At 41.5% G+C, this 24,591-nt stretch overlaps 2 protein-coding genes across 4 annotated transcripts in view; one reads left to right on the top strand and one right to left on the bottom strand.

Moving 5' to 3' along the window:
- The window catches only part of CDC40 (cell division cycle 40), a 35,632-nt gene extending 12,735 nt beyond the window's left edge, over positions 1-22,897 (bottom strand). Inside the window, exons 1-5 of one of the 2 annotated variants that reach the window (XM_033143586.1) lie at positions 22,743-22,897; positions 9,187-9,273; positions 6,535-6,664; positions 1,023-1,106; positions 327-466 (exon numbers count right to left, since the gene is read on the bottom strand). In XM_033143586.1, coding sequence (XP_032999477.1) covers positions 327-466; positions 1,023-1,106; positions 6,535-6,664; positions 9,187-9,201 — 369 coding nt within the window. In that variant the 5' untranslated portion in view covers positions 9,202-9,273; positions 22,743-22,897. Of the gene's footprint in view, positions 1-326; positions 467-1,022; positions 1,107-6,534; positions 6,665-9,186; positions 9,274-21,326; positions 21,542-22,742 lie in introns of those variants that run through there. The other variant, XM_033143585.1, reaches the window with a different exon arrangement.
- Positions 22,898-23,789: 892 nt separating this feature from the next.
- The window catches only part of WASF1 (WASP family member 1), a 46,397-nt gene continuing 45,595 nt past the window's right edge, over positions 23,790-24,591 (top strand). For both annotated transcript variants that reach the window (XM_033143589.1, XM_033143587.1), the window contains exon 1: positions 23,790-23,999. The gene's annotated coding sequence lies outside the window, so the exon portion shown is untranslated. The remainder of the gene's footprint in view (positions 24,000-24,591) is intronic.

The following is a 24,591-nucleotide window of genomic DNA, read 5'->3' as shown; positions in this document are numbered from 1 at the left end:
GATGGTGAAATGAAATTGATGTGCAGCCCTGGCATCTCCTGTCACTCGCTGCACCTTCAGAAAGATTGCCCAAATAAACCTACACTGATTCTGACAACGGGAACTTTTCAAGACCCCTCCCACTACAGCGCTCCCATCCTTAGAGTCACCAGAAGTTCAGGGGACTCTCAGGGCAGCATTCAATGCAATACAAGCAGCTGGAGTTGGAAGGGAAAGCCAGAAACCCTGCTGCAGGTGTGAGGAACTCCCCTATGACCACACATGGGATCCCAGACTAAGCATCACTATTACTATTCTACTTCAAAGAATAAACAAGGGGTGCTCACTTCTGAAGGTTTTGCAACATCCTTTTCATCAATGTATTTTGCCCACGGTCCCAAGAAGCCATCAATGTTAGATGCATCATTCTCTTTGAATTTCTTCCGTTTCTCAGTTTTCTTTTGTCCTGTTTCAAACACAGTCAGACCTGTAGGCAGTAGCAGAAGTTTATGTCTAGGTTCACTTTAAGAACGACAATGTATTCTTCCAGATTCCACTTGAATCATTTCAGTGTTGTCAGAAAAGAGAGAATGTACTGGATTAGGGGAAGCTGAGCCTTTTGTGTGCAATTGTTGGCCTTGGACATGCATCTTCAAATGATCTGTCAAACAAGAAACAAGCACTGCATGCAAAGTGAATGGTAGCTGTAAAATCGCAAGAGGATAAACCAATCAGCTCTTGATACGCTATATTTTATTAGCCTTTCTAGAGAGTTGTGCTTTCATCAGCAACTGACTTATTGCCACCTTCTGCACTCAGCATTTTGTCAAGAAGTTGAGATACACACAGCTCTTTACACACTATGCCTGACTCCGCTATGTTCCAGAAGCAGTCCCTTTGTATGTCCAACATCAGTTGCTTAAAAGCATCTCCCTACTTATTTCATCCATTAGATACAATTTATTTTAAACATTTTGTTAATGAACACACGCACAACTGATTGAACTTTGTAATTAGGCAATGCTATGACAAATATTCTTTACCTTGATTCTTTTCAGCTTCTTCAACAGAACCAATATATTTAGTAGGAACTTCATAATTATCTATTGAGGGATCCAAAGCATATCCTGTGGAAGGACAAAACCATAACATTTTAAGATTCACCTCTTGTGAAATATTTTTATTGGCATACCTCCAATTTCAGCCACCAACTCTCAGAAGACCTTTATCTTGAGGACACATCCATCATAGTGAAGCCAAAGCACAGCTCAGCACAAAGGAACAGACAAGCAGCTTTCTGGAGAGGCAAATGTGACCGCTCCTCCCTGGTCATTTTGCTGTTGCACTGAACTAAGTCATCATTCGGCTTAGCATGTTGTTTGAACCCAGAATACAAAAGTATGCTTCTTTCAAACCTGATTTCACCAAGGGAAGGGGACCCTTTGGATGCCAGAGAAGGCCTCTGTAGGGACACGTGCCCCTGTGCCTGCCATGCTAGCAACCCTTGCACCTAGTGGATACATGAGAATAGCTTCATAGTTTATAGTCAATACTATCTTAATTCAGATAAAGACAGAAAGGCAAATAATAACTTGGGTGATGTGGCAGGCCTCAACCAAAAGTATCTATTACTAGGTGCCAGTATATTAATATGACAGCTACTAATCATGGATCACCTGCTATAGAAGACAGGATCACTTTCCTTTCAGCAAAGAATGAACTGTTTAAATAAAATTCTCAGTCTGTTTATCAAAGCTGAATGTAGCAGACTGTTCTTGAATCTGTTACAACCAATGAAATATAATGTTAACTTGTTCCTAAGAACAGAGATTTGCATACCCTGAGCTTACAATACCCTGACTCAAAGTGGCAGATATTAACAACCTTAATGACTGTGTCAAAAGGCAGCATACAAATATAATTAACTGAATAAACATAGTAAAGTTTCCAGCTTAACACACCTACACTGCATAATAGTTTCAGAGTGCAATCTGCTTGCCTAATGAAAGTAGCAATTCTCCAATCCCACTCAGAGCCTGGTCAATTGCCAAAACCTAGCTGGTGAGGTGGGTTTTCATGAACAATTTGCAAGGATGACCATTGTAAATGACAATTGTCTGGATTTTACTATTCTAATGAGAATTCCACATAAATAAGCCAAGCATTGTAGAACCCAGTGAGGTCTTTGCATGGGGCAATTGAGCCAATTTCTCAGTAGACTCAACTTCACAGTTCTTATTTAAAGCAGAAATGCCAATTTGGATGTGTGTCAAAATCAATACAGCAGCTTATTTGTCTTCTCACTGTATTGATGCCATTTCTGGGACTATTTGTTTGCTCCCTCAAACCGAGTGATCGTGAATGGAGCCACTGGGTGAGATTTAATCTTCAGCGGGAGCTGTGTTCTCTATAGCCTGCCTGCATTTCATTCAGCATCTTTTCCTTATGAAAAGGACTTTGAACAACTCCTACTTTATGCTGAGAATGTGAAAGAGATTCCTATCTTTTTTTTCTGACAGAGACTTCCAAATGCAGCTGTAAGGGGAAACCTGCTGTTTTAAAAACAGACCTCTTTTTATGTAACTGGTCTCTGCTTAGAACCTTTGACTTAACTCCCCCCCAACCCAATGACAAATAAACAGGCCCACATGTGCTTCACCTACCCCAGTCACTGAGAAGTGAACCTGAATAAAATGAAAGATGAACACTGTATGGTTTTAGTCTTTAAAAAGAAGGAAACATTTGTGAGACGAGACTGCACTTCTTCTCTTCCCTACCTTCTCTGTGGCAAAAGAACTGACTCAGCCGTGGTAAGGACACAAGCATTAAATTGCCTTTGGGAGGTTACAAGGAAATGGCAAGTTGTCTAAAAGCACAGTCCAAAAACACAAAAGATTGACTGAGAAGGATCCTTTCCTTCCTTCCTATTTGACATAAAACACAATGAAAGTGATGTGGTCAACACAAGCATGTGGCTGCTAATAAATACTATTCGTTTCAGTGACATCCGGTCTATAAATGCTATCACTGCAAGATGGAATTATCCGCAGAGCCACTGGCCAGCATGCATGCTGACAAAAGGCAGCTGAATGGCTCCCTTCCAAATGAAACCACAGAGTTTGTCTATTCACACAAAGGTCAAGCTCAGGGTAGAATTATCCACTGGCAGCATGAACCTTGCTTCAATCATGCAGCAGGTAGAATCTTGCTTATGGATAGTAGAGAAATGTTTTATTACAGGTCAGAGTATGGAGAAAGAACAATACTCTCCCTTCTGATTCCCAGATATCACTCTCCTTCCAAAAATACCCTGAAAATAAAATGCTCCTCTGCAACTTGACAGCAAAGATCTTGAATGACTGGCTACCTTCCTAAACACAAAGGACTTCAACGGTCTTGGCAAAGCATAATGGGTATAAACATATTTTAGCTGGTGAAGAATAAGTTCTGAATGAGTGAATAATTTCAAGCATACTATAATGCTCTTTCTAGGTTAAAACATAATGTACATACGTAAAGACAAAATGCAAGAGTTGGGGCAAAATTGAGGCTTTGTTCTTTTTTTGCTTCTCTGAAAATAAGTTCTAGTGCCTAATGTTAGCGTAAGGACTATGACCAGCTACCAGCACTGTGATGGTGGAACACTAAGATGGGCCTGGAAGACAGCCTAGTATCTGGATGAATTAGATTTATTAGTTCCTACTGCCAACATCCTAGCTTATTTTATTAGCCTGATGTAACTGAACAATGGTGCCTTTGTCTTACACTAGCAACATTTTAGGCATGAAGCGCATTCCTGTGCAAAGAAGCTTGCATTCTTGGAGACAGACAATATGTCCTTCTCTGCAACCTGGTATTTAGAAAATTATTTTATTGTGGTTTTACAGAGAGAAATCGCTCACCATGTCATGGATGCAATGGGAAAGCAAAGTATTTTTCTTCTTATAAAGTACACAGAAACCACACCAATATTTAATTCCAAGGCAACATGCACATTTCCCCATATATATAAACATTGCAATGGTGCATTAAGGACTATCTTTGGAGAGCTCTCCAAAATAGTTTATGTGGATGGGAGATTAAAAAAATTCTCCACAGATTGCTACCCATTCCCTCTACTTTCATTTATAACCATTTTCAGACATCATATGGGAATAGGCATTAGTGATTAGCAGATTCCAATGGCTTTGGGATTATTTCTAAAGATGATACTGCTCAAAAATGGTTGCCGTCTTATGTGTCTCATATGTTATGTAATTTTTGTGTATTTGAAAAATCTCAATTAAAACAGGAAATTGCTCTCAGAAGATTGGAGGCTGCCTTATACCAAGACTAAGGATACCTTTGGGTCTGGACCAGAGGCTCCAGCTGGTGCAAAATGCTGTGGCTAGACTGTTGATAGGGACAGACAAATGCTTCCACTCTGGTGCTTAAAAGCTTTCACTGGCTGCCCATATACTGGCTGCCCATAGGCTAGGTTCAAGGTTCTGGTATCAATTTACCAAGCCTTTAACAGCTTGGGTCCAGGATACCCTAAGGACCACCAGATTCATCCGTTCCTTATCACTGAGCTCTTTGAGGAATCACTATCAGCAGATCCTCATGGCTCAGATGCACAGCCTGGATCCACCAGAAGCTGTTATGGGCTCAATTCTTCCAGCTGAGATTCCACAGGTCCCTCCCTGTTGGACATCCAGCAGCTACTGAAGACTTTTATTGTTATTATTTCAGCAGACAGTTTAACTGTGTTCTGATTTTATAGTTTTAACTGATTTTTATTTTCATTATACTGTGCTGAATTACCTGTATACTACTTAGAGATTATTGTAATTAGTCCGCATATAAATTGTTGAAATAAAGAAATAAGTCTGTCTATCGAGCTCAATATTAGCTACGTTAACTAGCTGTGGTTCTTCAGGGTTTCAGACAAATGACTTTCGTCGCCCTATCTAGAAAGGCTGGGAACTGTACTTGGGATATTCTGTATGCAAGCATGTGCCCCATCAATGAGTATTCTCTAAAGAATAAAAGACTGGGTCTTCCTTTTTCTATGTAGCCATTCTTTTGGTTTCTTGAAGATGCTTCCTCCCTCTATTTGCCACAATCAATTGACTGTCTGACATATAGGATTGCTTAAAGCAGCAACACGATGCTTATGGAATGGAAACAGGGAATCTTTTTAGACTTCAATTTTTTTGCACAATGTTTAGATATACTTCTTAGAATTGCTGCCCTTGTGTTCACTACCACTATTGTTGTGAAACTCTTATTCACTGATCCTCTTACAGAGGAAATCTACAAAATAATCTCAAAGGCTATTGAATAGTGAAATACCATTCACTAGTTGACAGTTCCTTCAAGTTACTCTTATAAGTAGGCTTCATTTTTTAAAGCTGCTAGTGGACGTCAGGATCAAAATCATAGCACACAAAATTCAGAAAATATACAGCACTCTTCATGATATTAACCACCACTTGAATTAACAACAGCACTGCTCCACTTTCTCTAGCAGCATTTCACAATTGGAACAGATCGGGTAACCATAACTCCTGGATAACCTAGCAGTTTCCAGGGGAACCAGCATGAAAAGGGACTGCATTAATGGTTCTAGGAATCAAAGCAGCTTCTGAAGAGACAAGAGTTTGGAGGCATGTCTTGCAGATATATTATGCTCTGTACTTATTTAGTTATTTTAGGAAAATATATAATAACCAAAACACTTATCTCACCATGATGCACATGTTGGAGCAAGTGTAGTTCGATCTCAACAACGCTTTCAACTTAGATTAGAAGGTAGCAATTATTGCTATTACTATTATTTAAATTTTGGGTACTGCCCTTTACCTGCAGGTCTCAGTGTGGTTCACAAAATACAGAATAAAAATAATTAAAACAATTAACAATACTAATGTATACAAACTAATAAAAAATACACTCCCCAATGAAAGCCCCTAAACAATCCCCTAGCCCACAAATACAAATACAGAAATCCAAATTATCATATAGCAAGTATAAATACAAATAAGTAGTTGTGGCATACTTTAACATACATTTAGCACACAGTAATTAAAAGAAGCTTCAGCTATCTTATAGACTTGAGTACATTTCTGCCTGTGCTGTATACTGAATAATGAACTCCCACCTGAGTTCATGTAATTAAAATTTAGATTGGGGGAAAATATTAGCAAATAAAAGAGGGACTGAGACGTTAAAGCTAACTGGTTAACTGAAAGCTGCATGCTTTGTAGTTTCTGACAATTCCGGTGGAAACAGGTAGCACATGCTACCTCTAGGTCTCCAAACTGGATGACAAGGACCTCAAGCGGCTATTGACTGTGTACTGACCCATGCACAAAGATCAATGGCCTTGCATAGGACATAGCATGTGGATATTACACTACTAATCGGACCCCTTTTCTAATTATCTGAACTAGCTAACGTTTAGAACTAATAAGAGTATATTTAAAACCTTTGAACTCTATCAGACCATGTCAACCACAGACAAATGCAGCAGATTCAAGATTGCAAAAGGATTATCTAAGAAATATACCTTACCATAGGTTGCAAATGTTCTTCTCTGTTGTTCAAACATGAAATCATTAATGTGTGCTGGTTCTGTATATCCAGAAAGCATATTCCTAGGTGCAGCCATCTGCTGAGTCCTAAATGGATTCACCGGCCCAAACTGCATTAAAAATAATAAAATAACTACAAGGATATCCACAAAGCAGTCATTAAAGGCCATTTCACACGCAACTCTTTACTTACATGCATATGTGTATCCGAGCATTTATAACATTTTCATCCTGCTCTTCTTCTAAGGCTCTTGGGGGAATAAAAGTGATTCTCTTCCGGCCCATTTTATCCTTAACAATCATGAGATGTAGTGACTGGCTGGCCCAAGGTCACTCAGTGAGCTGCACAACTAGCTGGGCATTTTAACCTAGGGCTCAACCACTCTAGTCTAATCCAGTCTTCCCCAACCTGATGACCTCCAAATGTTGTTGGACTACAACTTCCATCAGCCTCAGGCAGCATGGTCAATGGTCTTGCATAATGGGAGTTGTAATCCAAAACATGTGGAAGACACTAGGTTGGAGAAGGCTGTCCTGATGACAACATCCACTGTGATCCATCCTACTAGCTTTCTGTTTTAAACGCTTTGCATACAAGTTGACCAGCAAAACAAATGCGTGGCTAGCACATTTCCCATAATTAAACAGAGTAAGTGGCCACCATGGATGGGAACTGAGCTTGGCAGCGTTGCCAGTTATCTCTGAAATGGCTCTGGGGGCTAAGTGGGGAGTGTGGTCCAGCAGGTTGGCCAGGTGAGAGCCCTTTGGAGCCCCTGGGATCCTTGGACAATGCTTGACCTGGCCAACTGCTGGCACCAGGCCTACTATAAAGTGTAGTATAACCCACAGAGAACCTAAAATAATGAATAAGTCCACAACCATCAGAAAAGTAATGTTGTGCCACATTTGCTAAATCTAAAAAGATTCCTTCCATGCATTGTTTGCTATTTCTCAAGGGTTAGGAGCAGCAAACCCATTTCTATTTACTGAAGCATTCCCGTACACTCTCATGCATTTAATACAGGTTGAAACTTCACAATCAGTATTTAAACCTAAACTGTAACTAAGTTTTATAAAAGAATAAATAAACAGAGAATTAGTGTACATATTAACATCCTTGCTTCAGATGAGTTTTTCCATGGGGAATGGAAACTACACTTACTGATTGGCTAAACCTAGGAAAACTGCCTCAAGCTTACACAAATAACTTACAGCTTTGGACAGCAACAATTTCAAGATTTTGACAGCTGCATGTATTAAAACTAACTATATTGTATTTTTATACTGGTTGCCTTTCCCCAGAGGTGTTTTTCCATGAGGAATGTTCGATTTCAAGATTAAATTGTTTTTATAGTCCATTTATTTGACAGTTTTTATTTAGTAAATATTATTTTCCACCCCCCACGCTGTACTTTAGTAGATTTTATTATGCACACTCCTTTAAAGCGTATTTCTTTTTAAGATTTGTGAAGATTTTTTAAAAGGGTAACTTACTACAATGCTTTCTACATTCTCAGCTGCTGCTAAGGCCATGATAAATATTGCTAATGTAGAAGATAAGGGTAGATCCAGATTGTATTTTTGAAACTGTGCAAACTCAGAAAAACAAACAACATGCAAAATAATAAAGCACAGATCTTACATGCAGTGTACATTTTAGTGTACCCATGATTTGTGTTAACTCATGACACATTGTGTACTTTGGGGCACAGAGATGTACAAGTGACCCTCCTATCTGACAAATCATGAAACATATGAATTGTTTGAGCATTTAGTAAAAATAACTTGCACTGCATATGGCCATCTACTATGAATCAGACCTTCAGAATTTTACCTTGGCTTCCACTAGTGTATAAAGATATGGCATTTCATCAGAGAGAGAGAGAGAAAGGCTAGATGCAGTATACCCACCAACTGTGATATTCCACAAATGGGGGAGAAAGAAAGAAATAACATAACCCCTGGCTAGGAGATTATAAACAGTGAATAATGCATGGTTTTCTTTTACTCATCTTGTCTAATATTCCCCGGTCTGAACATGATATATCCTAAGGATTTCAACCAAACATAGAAATGTACTTTGAGTGTGCAATTCCATGATTTTTGCCTGAGGAGGATACCTATTTGCAACTTTAAGTGGCCTCATTATAGAAATTAAAAAAGGATGACTTTAAAAAAAGTCATACCAAGAACAAACTCAGTTGGTCTCTAAGGTGCTACTGGAAGGATTTTTTGTTTTTGTTTTTAAAAAGATGTTCACAAGGACACCTGACTTCTAATTTTTTTCTATTTACTACAATTTTTACTTTTATGTAAGCAAATTATTGCTTTATTATGAGAAGAGACTACCTATGCCACATTTCAAGTTCTTAATTTAAGAGTTTAAATATAATTTCATTACATATTTTGATGTAACATGAAGTGCCGTATACATATACAAAATGAAAGCCAAGTTTGCTTGGCCTCAGATCAAGATTTATAGAAATACCCGTAGAATTTAGTATTATTCCTATTTTAAAAATACTTTTTTAATACAGGAATAATTTAATATAGTTCACAGGGTATTCCTTGAAGAAAGTTAGCCAATATTTTTCCAACTTAATCATATTTTTTGAAAAGTTAGTTTGCTTACCTCGGGTGCAAACATGGTGTCATAGGTTGGGTTGAACTGAACTTCCTTTGTAGTTGGATCAAGGTGAACCCCTGTTTCCACATCTTCCTAGAAAATTCAATCATATTTTAATGAAAACCATTTTCTGACAGCAAATCATAGGCAATAAGCTAATTCTACCAAGTGGCAACATTCACTACTTTTAATACCATGTTTTTACTTTTAACTCTAAAGCACTAAATACTAATTACATTTGCTTCTGATGTGGTACTGTCCCCACACTGAGAAAGTTTCCTGTGGATAAACTGCTGAGACTAACTTTTACCTTTTCTGACAGCTCACCACAGCTCCCCTTTAGTTTTATACAGTGGTACCTTGGTTCTCAGGGACCCAGGTGGTGCTGTGGCTTAAACCACAGAGTCTAGGGCTTGCTGATCAGAAGGTCAGCGGTTCGAATCCCTGCCATGGGGTTAGCTCCCGTTGCTCGGTCCCAGCTCCTGCCCACCTAGCAGTTCCAAAGCACATCAAAGTGCAAGTAGATAAATAGGGACCGCTCCAGCGGGAAGGTAAACAGCGTTTCCGTGCGTTGCTCTGGTTCGCCAGAAGCGGCTTTGTTATGCTGGCCACATGACCCGGAAGCTGTCTGTGGATAAACTCCAGCTCCCTCAGCCTATAGAGCAAGATGAGCGCCGCAACCCCAGAGTTGGACACGACTGGACCTGATGGTCAGGGGTCCTTTTGCCTTGGTTCTCAAACACCGTGGTACTCAAACAACTTGGAACCCAAACACTACAAACTCGGAAGTAAATGTTCTGGTTTGCAAACTTTTTTCGGAAGTTCCGTTTTGAGTGCCACACTTCTGTTATGCTGAGATCTGTCTGTTTTTGCAGTTTATTTTGTGGCAACCCCCTGTGCCCTCTGGTGTGGGACTCCATATGGTACAAGGGGCTGCCGCTGAAAGGAATTATTTCCCTTCAGCATAACACACTTATGCATTTTAGACAATATGTTATACTATACCAATGGCTAGAATTTAAAGAGGAACAGTTTGCCATGTGACAAAGGTGGTTATGTTACTAAAGCAGTAGTCAAAAAGTCATTGGACTAGTTGTGAGCTCTTTTTGATCCTGACCAATATTATTTTTGCCCATAGTCTACAGAATTGCATGACTATTTCCACATGACCATCAGCACTTTGGAGTAAAGTTCCTTGAATTGCAGCCCATGCATGTTGCATAGCAACCTGCTTTTAAAAGGCAGGCAAGTTGCCAAAGCTGTTTGAAACACAGGAATCTGCAGGCCACTGTGCATGCACATAGTTGAGTAAGACTAAAGTCACTCTTTGGACTGCATACATTTGTTTTCTCCAGTCTTAACATGCCTCAAGTTTTCCACAATGGACCTGCTTTTGCCCCTGTAAATTTCCCCTAAATCTGTTTTCCACTGTCAGCATCTTTCTTGACCTGTGAAACCAAGAACTAAATATGCAATTCAGATGTGGAAGTGAACCAACACATACCACAAATTGAGAAAATTAGGTTAGGCTAGGCCTAGCACGTCAGTGGAAAGAGCCATCAGGCTTGATACTTACAACTGAGTGAGAAGAAACACAAGATGAGCATTTTGACATTGCCATGTTTTCAGACCATGCTTAAGGTATTGAGATGCAACACAGTTAATTAAAGGGAAAAACAATGTGCTTAGGTGTTATGTCTGCACAGGAATAGAGATTATATGGGGAGCCTTTTTAAAGCCAAAGGCTGCATTCTCTTGGGATATGTGGTCAAGGCAGGTGTGGGAACCTAAGAACGGGGGGCCAAATGTGACACTGCTGTTGAGAGACAACAGCAGATCACGGATGTAAGTTCCCCGTTAACTTCTTTGAGTCCCACCTTCTCTCTGCACCCACCGATTCTAAACTTCTGAGGGAGTCAGCCAAAAATGGCTGTAGTTTTGCTGATGCTGTATGTTTGAGAGTTTGGTGCTCTTTCTGGGTTTTTGCTTTTACAGCTTGGATTTCAACGATGCTTTAAGACCATTTTCGATTGCGTCTGAATTAAATTTTATGCGAGCAGCTCTGAAGGTTCATTTGAGGTCTGATAGGACAGGATATAAATGTAAAACATATAGCTCCCTGGTCCCTTTTATTCTGGCCTTTGGGACACTGGCCAGGTTAGATCCCACTCCCTCAGTCAGAAGGGAATGTGGTCCTTAGACTGAAAATTTCCTTCCATGCTAGGCGAAGAAGAAAAAAGAAAACATTTCTTTTGAGTCCAGCATGAAAATGCAGCAGGAAGCAACAGCAGCAGCTTGCAACGATTCACTGTGAAGCAGAGGCAGATGGAATAGGGCTGAAGGAGAAACTGTGGGCTGGATGGAAAGGCCCCACAGACCAGAGGTTCCCACTCCCCAATTGCAGGATACAGGGAAAGACAGGTAGCCTCTTACAGTAGTTGGTATTTTTTGTGTAGCTCTCTATAGGAGGAAAGAATGAGTCTTTCAAAACAGAATATTATGCACTGTATATTATTGCTAAAGCTGGTGGCTTTCAAAGAACTCTTCATATAAGAAGTTTTCTTACGAATGGTCAAGCTTTACAGAGGTTTAAGCACCAGACTTTTCTATAGTTGAGAATACAGCAAAATTAGGGACAGCTTGAAACAATCTGAATAACCTACTAGGGGCTGAGTCTTTAGTGTGGCAGACCCTGCCCTGTTGACAGAGGTTCAGCAGCAGCAATCCTTGGTTTATAGACACTTTCAAACGAGATTTTTTGCCAACAAGGCCTGGGCGATATATCGCTATATCACCCAGGACCGGTATGAGGAGCAGACCGCGATGTTGGCTTCACTCAGCAGTATATCGCTGGTGAAACCGCCACTGCTCCTGAGTCCCTCTGCTAGCAACGTCTTCTAGCAGTTCCTTCCTCCAGAGGCACTGCTAGCAGAGGGACTCAGAAGTGGTGGTGGTTTCACCAGTGATAAACTGCTGAGTGAAACCGCCATCGTGCTCTGCCCTCATACAATGCAGCTTGTTTTTTCAACATCGCTGTATACTGCCCAACTGCAATGTTTGGCTGGTGATACACTGCGATGTTGCCCAGTCCTATTGCCAACCAGCTTTTATGGAGGTGTTTGACATTTTAATATTGCTTTTACTATGTAATGTTATGTTTTAAGGTTGTATACTGCCTTGTGGTATATTATATGAAAATGTGTTTTATCAATATTTCAGCAAATAAAATAGGGTAATGACAGCAACCCATATTCCTCAATTTACTACTACTGCCACTTAAAAAAAGCTACAGTCCAAAGTACACCCTCCCTATATCCTTTAACAAAAGGATTACAAAAGATAGAAGACACCAGTTCAGGGAGCTACTTTGCATAATGCATCATCTAACCAGTGACTTGCAATCCAAAACGATAAGTGTGTCTCACTAACTTTGCCTATTAAAAATGATGTACACACAGCATTCCATAGTATGTGCTCCAATGGTGGTGTAGACTTCATTCTTTTCAAAGCAGCCTCTTCCCAATTCAGTTGCTTGTAATGGCAACAGCTACTGGTATATTCACAAACATCCACTTTGCACCCCATACTATAACTAGAAAGAGTTACACTATCAGCAGTTAATTTTTTTCAGAAGACAACACAACAGAATTGTATGGAGTAGTTCAATTATGTGACAAGTGTGGTTCATCACTATAGAATCCCCACCCTCCAATTCTATGCTATGGGTTTGAGGCTACTTTAAAAATAAAATCTATTTTTATGGATCTAAAATTCTACTACATGAAATGCATTAACTCTTGAGTAACAGTGAGGATAATTTTTGCTATTAAGGAAACAAGACAATTATGCAACTATTCTAGTTGTCAGTAACTAATGTAGATTCGGAAATCAAAAGCACCTCACATTTAATTAAGGGAACGTATGGAATTCTCTTCTTGCTGAAATGTCACAAATCCATTATTTTATCTCATTCCTCTTTCCTGTTAAAATTATTTTACTAAGAGAACAGACTGTGACATGAACAATTCTCACGAGGACAATTATAGCTACTATAGCTCTACTGTACTGTTAGCTCAACTTCTAATTTCAAAACCACACAATGCGTTCACCATTCTATCTGAACCTGGGATCTTTGAAATTGAAGCACAGTAGTATTAATCCAGCTTTCACTTACAAAGCTCCCTGCATTCACCATTTTCATCAAGCAAATCTATTTTTTTTGCACAAATGACTTCCTGCAAATCCAGACAAGTTTATCTGTCTCTGTCTCTGAAATATGTTCAGAACCATGATGTTTCAACCTCTTTGGTACTGCTTTGAAGGGGAAAAAGTGTAGGTCACATCACTATGTGTGATTTTGGAACAGTACATTCCAATATTTTAAGTACAATTGTGGGCATTTTGCAATAGATTAAGAAAGGAGCAGACTTTTTTAGCACAAGTGGATGTCTTTCAGTATATTATTTACAACATTGTATGACTACCATGCACAGGGATAACACCTCCTAAAATTTGGCATATTACAGATTAGTGTCTTTGGTCATCTTTGTGGGACTTGTGCGTATATCTAGCTCCTTGCTTTGCAAATTCTTCCTGCTTCTGTACCACACATTTCTAAACATTAGTTTTTTAAAATAAAAAAATCACACATACCAGCAAAAGTCAAAACAGGCTGACAGAATAATCCAGCATTTATGGAACATAAATGTAGCTGTTTAATTAAACATTAATATGACAAAAGTGAAATTAGAAAGCGCTGTCTGCTGGATTTGTCTTCTTTCATTACATACCATTCTCAAAGATAAACACAACACCTTGAAGGCATTGTTCAAGCTTTAAATCAAGAGAAAAATGACTGAATGGATACATGGGACTGCCTTTGAAGATGATTCAGAAGCTGCAGCTAATGCAGAATGGTGTAGTCTGTCTCCCTACAGCAAAGGCAGCCAACGTGGTGCTCTCCAGATGTTGACTGACTATAACTAATCTTCCCTGACCATTGGCCATGCTGGCTGCAGCTGATGGCAGTTGCAATCCACAACTTTTGGCAGACACCAGGTGTTGTCTCCTTGCTTTCAATCCTAATCTAAATAGCTGGTGGTCACCTTTAAATCTGCAAATGGATTTCATTGCATACAAATCCAGCAGGGAAGGCAGAGTAAGAAAGGCCCTTCTCCTTTCCAGCACAACTCACATTAAAATACTTTATGCATAATTAAATTATGTGAAATCATCAGCAATTTAACAATGCATTTTTGTTTTGTGCACTGCAATGTTTGTTACTATGCTATGTATTTTTGTGTTTTTATATTGTAGACTGCCTTGTGATCCTTGGAAGAAGGGTAGTATAGTATGAGACACTTTCCTACCTTCCCTCCCAGTCTCTCCACCTTCTGCTTTGTTTGCTGCTGCTTTGAAAGATGATCTGCTTTGAGAAGTTCACTGAGTTCAGTACTTTTCAATGTGAGGAACAGACTCCCATGAGAGATGATGGACTCTCCTTCTTTGGAGGTTTTTAAGGAGAGGTTGGATGACCATCTGTCATGGATGCTTTAGATGAGATTCCTGCATTGCAGGGGGCTGGACTAGATGAGCCTTGGGTTCCTTTAAACTGTAAGATTCTATGATTCTAATGCAGATGTTGCTCCCTTCAGACCTCTGAAGATGGGCAGGGAGGGGAGAAGAGAAGAATGCAGAAGCTTTGCAGGTGGCTAAGAGACATTCATGAGCACAACAGAACCTACAAGTGCCACTTGTGCACCAGGCGATGAACTAGAGAACAGCCTTTTCCCAGCACAAAGCTATCATTGGAAAAATGAGGCTGCATTATTGTTTAGACAACTGAAGAAGGGAAGCAGGGAATCCCATATATCCACTTCTATGCTTGCAACGCCAAGAGAGTACTTCAGTGCAAATCCCCATTTCTGGGAGAGATTAGTGCAAACACAGAGCCATCGAATTGGAAGGTACGACGAAAGTCATCTAGTCCAACCCCCTGTAATGCAGCAGCCTTCTTACCAACATGGGGGTTGAACGCAAGACCCTGAGATTAAGAGTCTTATGCTCTACCAATTGAGCTATCCCATGTTAACTACTATTGCCTGAACTTTTATTTCAAACCATTTAGTCCACAATAAATCCAACCTGTATCTTCCATTACCCATCCAACACCTTCGAAAAGAGTGACCACATACAAATGTCTTGTCTTTTCACTCTCCCAGAAGCCCCAACCTGCAAATCACAAAAGATGCTTAACTCATTTTATCTATTTGTTAATTAGGAAAGTGAAAGAAAGAGGAATATTTTATTGTTTTCTGAGATCCTCCAGCTGCCCCAAGGAATAAGAGGTTCCACATTCCTCAATCTGAGAAGAGGTTTAGGAAGCATTATCACAGACATTCAAATTTACTGTATCTCGATTTCTCTTTTCAAATAAGCCACTCTCATTGGTCTAATCATGACTTCTTGACCCTTACACTCTGAAAACTATCTGCCCCTTTTGAGCAGGGGTCCCCAAACTAAGGTCTGGGGGCCGGATGCGGCCCAATTGCCTTCTAAATGCGGCCTGCGGACGGTTTGGGAATCAGCGTGTTTTTACATGAGTAGAATGTGTGCTTTTATTTAAAATGCATCTCTGGGTTATTTGTGGGGCATAGGAATTAGTTCATATTTCCCCAAAAAAATATACTCCGGCCCCCCACAAGGTCTGAGGGACGGTGGACCGGCCCCCTGCTGAAAAAGTTTGCTGACCCCTGCTTTTGAGCATTCTTTTTTGCAAGATCAACATCTTTGCAACTAGAACTGTCATTTGAAACCAGGCTACTTGATTCTTGTTTGGTCTCCATATCTGAGGTGTGCAGCAAGCATTTTTTAAATGATAAAATCACTAGAACAGGAATGAACTTTTTTCTTTTTCTTTACAAGAAATGCACCCTCTTGGAGGTAAACTCTTTGCAGGGAGTGGGGTTGTATGCTGGCACTGAGAGTGGGGCCAGAACCACCCCCACACTGTTTTTCTCTTAAGATGATCATCACTCCTCCCTATTTCTCTCTCTCCTTTTTTCTCCCCTGAATTTCAAGACACACAGAGAAAGAACAGTGTGGGTGGTGATAATCTTAAGAGAGAAAGGAAGTGTGGGCTGTTGACAACCTTAACTTTGCTTTCTTGCTACCTGCAGAGGACGACAGATTGGCCACCATTGCCCAAGAATATTACACAACGTAATGTTATTCTATTAATGAATTATGGCAGAGAAAGAAATCTATATAGTATTGGTTTTAGCCTTCAAACAAAAGCTATGGTTTAGTACATTGTAGAGAACTCTTGACACATCTACTTGCTTAAGAGTTTATCTATTTTCAGGGGTCCCCAAAGTTTTGGGACCTAGAGCATTTTAAAAGCTAAGAAAATGTCATGGGCGCTGCACAATACCCATTACATCGAAGAAAATCTGGGATGACTCAGAACTGGGGCCCCCACAGGCAAAACACCTACTCCTACCCTGCTGAATAAAAGCTGACAAAAATGCATGCAATTCCTGAAAGAATAAGCAATACTCGCAATAAAACAACGAAACAAAGCACCACACTCAATTTATGGTGTAACTGTGGTCATATGGGAATTTAGAAGTGAATTTCTATAATACTATCCTACAACTTCTTGTCAAACACCTGATGCATGTAATAGCATAGTAGGAGAAACAAAAGGGGTACATTGGAAATGTTTTCGAAGTCCAACACATTTCAAGTCAGTGAATTTTTTATGGATACTACAAAGGCTGTATAGAAACTCAGTAAGAATTTGAAAAAAACATTATAAAAACTTTAACATGTATTAACATTAAAATAATGTGTAGAATAGCACAGCCTCAGAATTTATTTTAATCTACTTTTGCAAAAATTGCCAGAGATTGGAAAAGTCTACCAAACTGCTCTGGTTTGCCAGAAGCGGCTTAGTCATGCTGGCCACATGACCCGGAAGCTGTATGCTGGCTCCCTCGACCAGTAAAGCGAGATGAGCGCCGCAACCCCAGAGTCGGACACGACTGGACTTAATGGTCAGGGGTCCCTTTACCTTTACCAAACCTTATTTCTACATAGACACCAGGTCCTGCCCATGGACAGCTACAATTCTAGGAGAGATTTTTTTGTGCGCACATGCACACACACACACAATGTATCTATATAGCTCTATTGTTGTTGTTCAGTCGTGTCCGACTCTTCTTTTTTTAAAAAAATATTTAATTGTTAAAATTCTCTTTATTAAAATTAACTTAAAATTACAAAAACCAAGAACATTACAAAATCATAAAAACATAAAGGTAAACATCCAATACATCAAATAAATCCAAATCCAAATTAAACCAAGTTAAATCCAAATTAATCAGAATTAACTTCAAATTAGTCAAAATCAGATCAAAATCAGATTCTATTCCATCCTTTAAATGTACAATTATTTATCTTCACTTTCTTATATATCTATAATAAATCATTTCGATTCCCTCTTCTTGATCTTTACCCACTCACCGACTTCCCCTTGTCTTCCTCTCGGGTTATTAGTAATTCCTTTTCGCTACTATACTATACTCCTTATACCTATATTTTCACCTATCACTCTCTATTAACAGCTAATTCCAGTACTAGATATTTAGAAATGGATCCAAGCTTTCAGGGTGGGGCAATGTTTTCCCAGATACTCTCCAAATTTCCCCAAACTTTGTTGAGATTTTTGAATGCTGCGTCCTCTGATTGCATCTGTTAATTTGGCTAGGTCTATATAGCTAAATACTTTTTCCTGCCTTTCTTTAATTCCCGGTATCTCTTTTTTCTTCCAATATGTTGCCATCAGGATTCTTGGCACAGCAGTAGCATATTAAAAAAAACTTCTCATCTTGTTCATTTATTTCATCATCAATTATCCCCCCAAAAAATAACTCCGGGTTTTTCTTTATATTTCAAAAATAATAATAATTATTTCCTCCAAAACATGAATCCAGGATTTTTGAACTTCCCTGCAATGCCACCACATATGTATGAAGGTCCCCACTTCAGTCATGTCCAACTCTTCATGACCCCATGGACCAGAGCACACCAGGCACACCTATCTTTCACTGCCTCCCGCAGTTTGGCCAAATTCATGCTAGTCGCTTCGAGAACACTGTCCAACCATCTCATCCTCTGTCGTCCCCTTCTCCTTGTGCCCTCCATCTTTCCCAACATCAGGGTCTTTTCGAGGAAGTCTTCTCTTCTTATGAGGTGGCCAAAGTACTGGAGCCTCAACTTCAGGATCTGTCCTTCCAGTGAGCACTCAGGGCTGATTTCTTTAAGGATGGATAAGTTTGATCTTTTTGCAGTCCATGGGACTCTCAAGAGTCTCCTCCAGCACCATTAATTCATATAGCTCTATACACACACATATATATAAGCAAACAGGACAAGCAAACAAAACAGATGTAATAACTACATTCACATGTCACAGCAAACGATAGCTAATGCTTAACTGTAAATGTGCAGGAAGCTCCTGATTTATCCTTCTGGTAGCACAATTGAAAGCAACAATGACGTGGCGTAGCGTTGTAGCCAAACTGGGAGTTATGGTTTGTTTTACTCCAAGCAAGCCGCACATGAAGCCAAGCAATGCTCTTCCCAAGTTGTGTAAATAGGGCCATTCTTGAGAAAAACAGGGTGACAGTCAACTCAGTTTTTCTAAAAGTAGATCCACTGAAATTAATCAAACTTAAGTAAATTGAATAAATTTCAGTGTATCTAAGTAAAATTTAACTGAAAAATATCCACAGCTACTATGTGGAATCTTATTCAATGCAGTGCAACAAAAATAATTATTCCAAATTGCTCTCTGATTAGTATAATGAATATAACAATCTTAAAATGGGAAGGTATTCTTCCCTATTACGATGATGAAGTACACTAAAAAAGTTTTTTAAAACTTGCATTACTTAATTAGAATCATACAACCTAAACAATTGCAACACTGCTCATAATAAATCTTTCTTACTATGAATTAAACATTGCAAATCAGACTTCTGCCTCTATGCAAGTTTCAGAATCGGAAGCAAACATTTGTGTTACGCAATTTAAACCCAAGGGTTGTCTACTTGCTAAAAAGTATGTACCTTTCCTGTTGGACACAGGATTGAACTACCTATGTACATTTCTTGGCTGAAAATTTATAGCTGATGCTTACAAGATAATTATGACTGTGTAGGAAACAACCACCACCAAATTGCTGAACACTGTTCAAAACTAGCACCAAAGGAAACATTACAGGATTTTGCCTAGACAAAAGATGCTGGAACAGTTAGTAGACTACAATGGGAAAGGGCTGAGAAAGGGCTGAGATAAGCAAGAGCAGGAAGACTAAAAGGAGTCCTCACTCCCACAACCTAAAAACATGATTTCATGAATAATTATATTGCCATAGATGTAAGAGTCCCATGTGCTTTAGACACACACAGGCATGACAAAGATGGACAGGGTTATGCAGATAGATACTGGACGATGTATAAGGGCTTGGGCAACTGGTTCTGCCATTGATTAAGACAGGCAAGAAAAGCACATCTGTAGGGAAGGTAAGAGATCCGTTTGAGCGTCTCCTTGTTTCTCACAAGGGTAGCAAAAGGAAATGCTGAGAGGATGAAGAGAGCAGATATTAACAGCCCAGCCTAATACTCAGCCTAATACTCAGTTTTATTTCATGCCCAGTCCTGGTCCATACTAGCATTTCACTTCTGAGTACCTTGGAATTGCGATGAGTAGTTCAGAGAAAATGATGACCCAGTGTGTGGCAGCTATGAAAAGACAAATTCCATACTACAGATCATTACAAAAGGAATTGAAAGCAAACTACCAATATGATGTCTATATACTTCCTCCTGGATCAGAAGCACTATGCCTCTGAATATCAGTTGCTGGGGAACACAAACAAGAGCTATTGCAATCATCATAGGGTTATTGTTGTTTTAATGGTCTTTAATCTCATAGAACTGGAGGTTACCGTGAAGCATAAGTGATTAAAGTGGAAACAGCAGGAAGCAATTTATAGACGCCTAGCCTGTTGTACAACAGAATAAGCTTAAAGTTTCACATACATGAGAAAGCATTAATAAAGACAGCCTAAATGAATCCTAGCCAGATATGAAGAATATTGTACAACAGGGCTGTCTCACCTTCTGCCACCCAGATGTAGCTGGACTCCAGCTTCTATTGGCACCAGCCAGCACAGCAACTGGTCAGGGATGTTGGGAGCTGGAGCTGAGCAACACCTGCAGGGTCACAGGTCAGCCATCTCTGCTGTACAGAATGAAGCAGGTAAGCTCCCCTTATGTATAAAGGGAGTGGAATCACACCTAGAATTAGTGCCTAGCATAACCAGCATATCAATGGTATTAGCTTAGTTTCTTAAAGTTGAGCAGAGCAAGTCTTAGACTGAGATCCATTCAGTAGAAAAGACAAGAAATGTTTTCTTTTCAAGTCCCTCCACTGCAAGGTGCATAACGGGGCAATGGTGGTTTCCCCACTAAGACTCTGAGTAGGGGCAAGGGAAACCCATAAACAAACTTTATAAACAAACTTTTTTCATAGCAAAAATTTGAAATATGGGTCACACCAAGATGCAGCAGTGCAAAAATATGACACACTACCTTTTAGAGATCGCTTTCCCTTAAGGAATACCAAATAGGCCACCTTACCCTCTCTCAGTCAAAAACCCCAAGTATTTTTGAGCCTTAAGTTTGTAAACCCCATGTCCCCTCTCTGCCTTAAACGAGTTCTCCTAAAGCTTTGAAGTTCAAAGGAACAGGCAGGCTTCCAAGAGGCAAGAATTCGTCTGCCAACACTCTCCCTCCACGGCGAGAAAGCTCTCCCTGTTGACTTTCTGCCCGTCCTGCATAGAAGTCAGAGGAATTATTCTAGAAAAACGGGCGCCAACCCTCGTCCGCCAATGAGAAACCTTCGCGGCATAGGTTACCCCCGAGGAGAAGCTGCCAGGCTCTGAATAGGATGAAATGACTTCATGTCGGGACGAGAGAGGGAGAGCGAGTTCCAGCACCGCAGCCGCCGTTTCTGGGCGACCTCGTCCCCTCACCCATCCCGGGGCCGCAGGCGGGCGACTCCGGAGCAGCTCCTACCTTGACAGCCACCGCCGGGGCCGAGTCCACGACGGGCAGCAGCGCTTGCTGGGCCGGGGCAGACGAGGCGAGGTGCAGCACTGCATCCTCGCCGGCGACGGGAGCCGCCGAGTGGCTGGGCCTGCCCTCCGCCTCCGAGTCGGAATCGGAGTCCGAGACGCCGTACGAAGCGAGCGCTGCTATGGCGGCCGACATCTTAGCAGAACGGAAGTGGACCATCGGCAGGAGGGAGGAGCCACGAGGAGTACCCGGCGGGTCCTGGCAGGTGTGCAAAACAGCTCCCTTTCCCTGTCGGGAATAACGCGCTCGTTCCGCGACTTTACCCAGTTTTAAATCGCAAAATTGCTTTTAGAAAATTGCTCTAATTTTAAAAGCATCCTTCAAGAAGTCTTCGCCGTAGGTATCATTCATTCCAATATTGGTTTTAAGATTACATGGTGTAGGACTTTCCGCAAGTATACAAATCCCAGCATGCAACCGACATGCCGACCCAGAGCCAAACATGAAAGCTTTTTCGTCGCTGAACTGGGCTGTATAAAGCGGTTCCCTGATGCACATTTATTTGGGAGAACGCTTCAGTAGGACTTCCGAGTAAATAAGTATAGGTGCGGCAGTTGCAAGTATGTGAGAAGGAATGTTATGGCCTGCCATAAAATGGCTGAAGAGACGCCGTGCCTCATCGTTCCCCCTCCCACAAATATTCTGTGACACTTAACACTTCAGTGCTGTTATTTCCCACCACCAGTAAACAAAGCTTGTTTTCTCAAGTAGCCCCAGAAGAGCAGATAAATACGAAGTAATATGATTTAACATTCACGAAGCCCTAGGCTGCAACTCCACCACTGCAAGTCCACTGAATTGGACTTACTTCTGAGTAGAAATCCAATTGAAATCAGTGGGACTTGCTCCCTGGAAACGTCGCACAGGATTGCGCTGCCAAGAGCCATGCAAGTTGTTTAAAAGGCTACATGTCCATTACGAGGACAAACTACACATCAAGTAATGCATTGGCTCATTCCTGTGGCCACTCAGGAGGAACCTCTGCATACCGATAACCATGCGGTGTCATTTGTTTTATTATCCTGTAGCCTGCAAAGCACTTGATTTCACATTGCATTAACAAGTAGGGCGTTCTAAGGCAAACAACAAACTATATGCATGTTTACTTTCAAATAAGCGCCGCTGAATTGCAGCGCAATCATAACCACAGCTACTCAGAAGAAAGAACTATCGAATTTCCCGGTAAGTAGGGCTACCAACATGAGTCTGACCAAACTGCGGGAGGCAGTGAAAGACAGGCGTGCCTGGCGTGCTCTGGTCCATGGGGTCACGAAGACTCGGACACGACTGAACGACTCAACAACAACAACAACAACAGTCCCAGGTTAAGGCGGCAGGCTGCAATCCTCTACTCACCTGCAGGTAGATTCCACGGAACTCAATGAGGCTTATTTCTCAAGCGTGCATTTTAAGTGTATTATAGCCTAATCCCACGCATGCTTATTCTGAAGCAGGTCCCATTAATTTCCATAATTTACTTTTTACGTAAGTGTGCTTAGTTCACTTGCAGCCTTACTAGACAGTTAAGCCCCACTGAATTTAGTAAGAATGTCTTTCGATAAACACCCGCAAACTGCAATCCAATCCTATTTATGTTTACTCAGAAATCCGTCAGGTGTGCTGCATAAGGTTGACTCCTGAGTGTAATAGGACTGCAGCCTCACTTCCTTTGTGCATCCTAGACTAGAGCATCCCATAAGCTTTAAGAAAACTTCAGTGATAAATGTTCCAGAGCCTGCGCTATGAAGTACTGGCTCTCCTCAGCACTTTTCGCTTCCAGTCAAACACGTCTCAAAATGAAAATGGAGGCGGACACAAAATATATAGAATGACCCTGGGCCATGAAAAATATTTTTCTCGAATAAGCAGGGCTAATTGCTGGAAAGAATTCGTATAAGTGCGTCGGAACAGCCTCCAGCTCCGCCTTCCTTCGTTATGATTGGCTGCGACAAGCCGGCTAGAGTAAACGCCGCAATAATTCTGGTGCCTCCTCCATCATCCTCCCACCCTAAAGAGAACAAAAGTAGCCTGTACCACCTGACAACGTGCTGGGGGGTGGCGAGGCAGGGGAGCCGGATGATGGTGGTGTCTTCCGACTCCCTTTCCAATGTGTGTCAAGGGATCTGTCGGGGACGCCAGTCAGGTGGTTGCGTAAACAACACCTCCACCTCCCCCCACCCCTTTACCATCCTCCACCCCCCCCGTTCCAGGAGAGAGTGCTGGAGCCGGCGGAGAAGCCCCGCCTTCGACACACACATACACACACACGCGCCGCTGCGTGTCTATTGTGAAGCTTTGTGCGGGGGAAGCTCCGCGTTTTCTCTCCTTCGCAGTTTCTCTCTACCGGCCCCTTCTCTCTCTCCCCCCCCCTCCCGTGCTCTCTCACGGATCATCCGTTCCTACCCCCCCCCCGAATTCTCACGAACGCCTGTCCGCGAGGGGGGCGGCTATTGAGCGTTCGAACTTCAAACCCAAACGGACCGGTTGGCACGAGCCCAACAGACACAGAAAGGGGAGGGGCTGAGCGGCGGCGGCGGCGGCTGTGTGAAGAGAAGATGTGAAGAGAAGGACGGTGCTGCTGGCTATTGCTGTGAAAACGGGCAGAGAGAGACGGTGAGTGCCCTGCTGCGGCCCCTCATTCACTGCAGTGCTCCCCCCCCATTTCCCCCCTCCTCATTCCCGCCATCGCCGCTTCTCTCTCCGACCCCCACCTTCCCCGGTTTTCCAGAGTGGAGGGAGAGACTTCACCTCACCGATTCCAACCCGGGGAGGGAGGGATCCTCCCACCTTGTCCTGCTTGCCGCTGCCTCTGCGCGGCTTACGGAGGGGAGAGGACAGGCGAGTGGGTCAGGGTCTTACAGCCTCTTCTCCCTTCCCCCTCCCTTCCTCAGGTTGGGGTATGCAGGAGCTTCCGGTCGCCTTGCGCTTCTCGCCCCCCCCCCCCCAATGAGAGATTGGAGTTGTGGTCTCTGAAAGAAAGGGGGGGGGCGAGGCGAGTCTGCTTCGGGAATCCTCCTTAAAAGGGACTGATCGTGAGGTTGGTTAATCACCGTACCTCTGTTTGAGCTGTTCCCACTCCTGTGTACGTATCTATTATTCTGAAATAAAATAACAGCCTTTTAAAAAAATCCGCCGCCTCCCCGTTTCCTAACTCATCCCACCCCGTCTGTCCAATTTCCAACTTATGTCTCGTAAGATCACTTTA

The sequence above is a fragment of the Lacerta agilis genome, chromosome 3 (assembly GCF_009819535.1).
Source record: "Lacerta agilis isolate rLacAgi1 chromosome 3, rLacAgi1.pri, whole genome shotgun sequence".
NCBI classification, from domain to species: domain Eukaryota; kingdom Metazoa; phylum Chordata; class Lepidosauria; order Squamata; family Lacertidae; genus Lacerta; species Lacerta agilis.
This window is presented reverse-complemented; position numbering and strand designations above follow the sequence as displayed.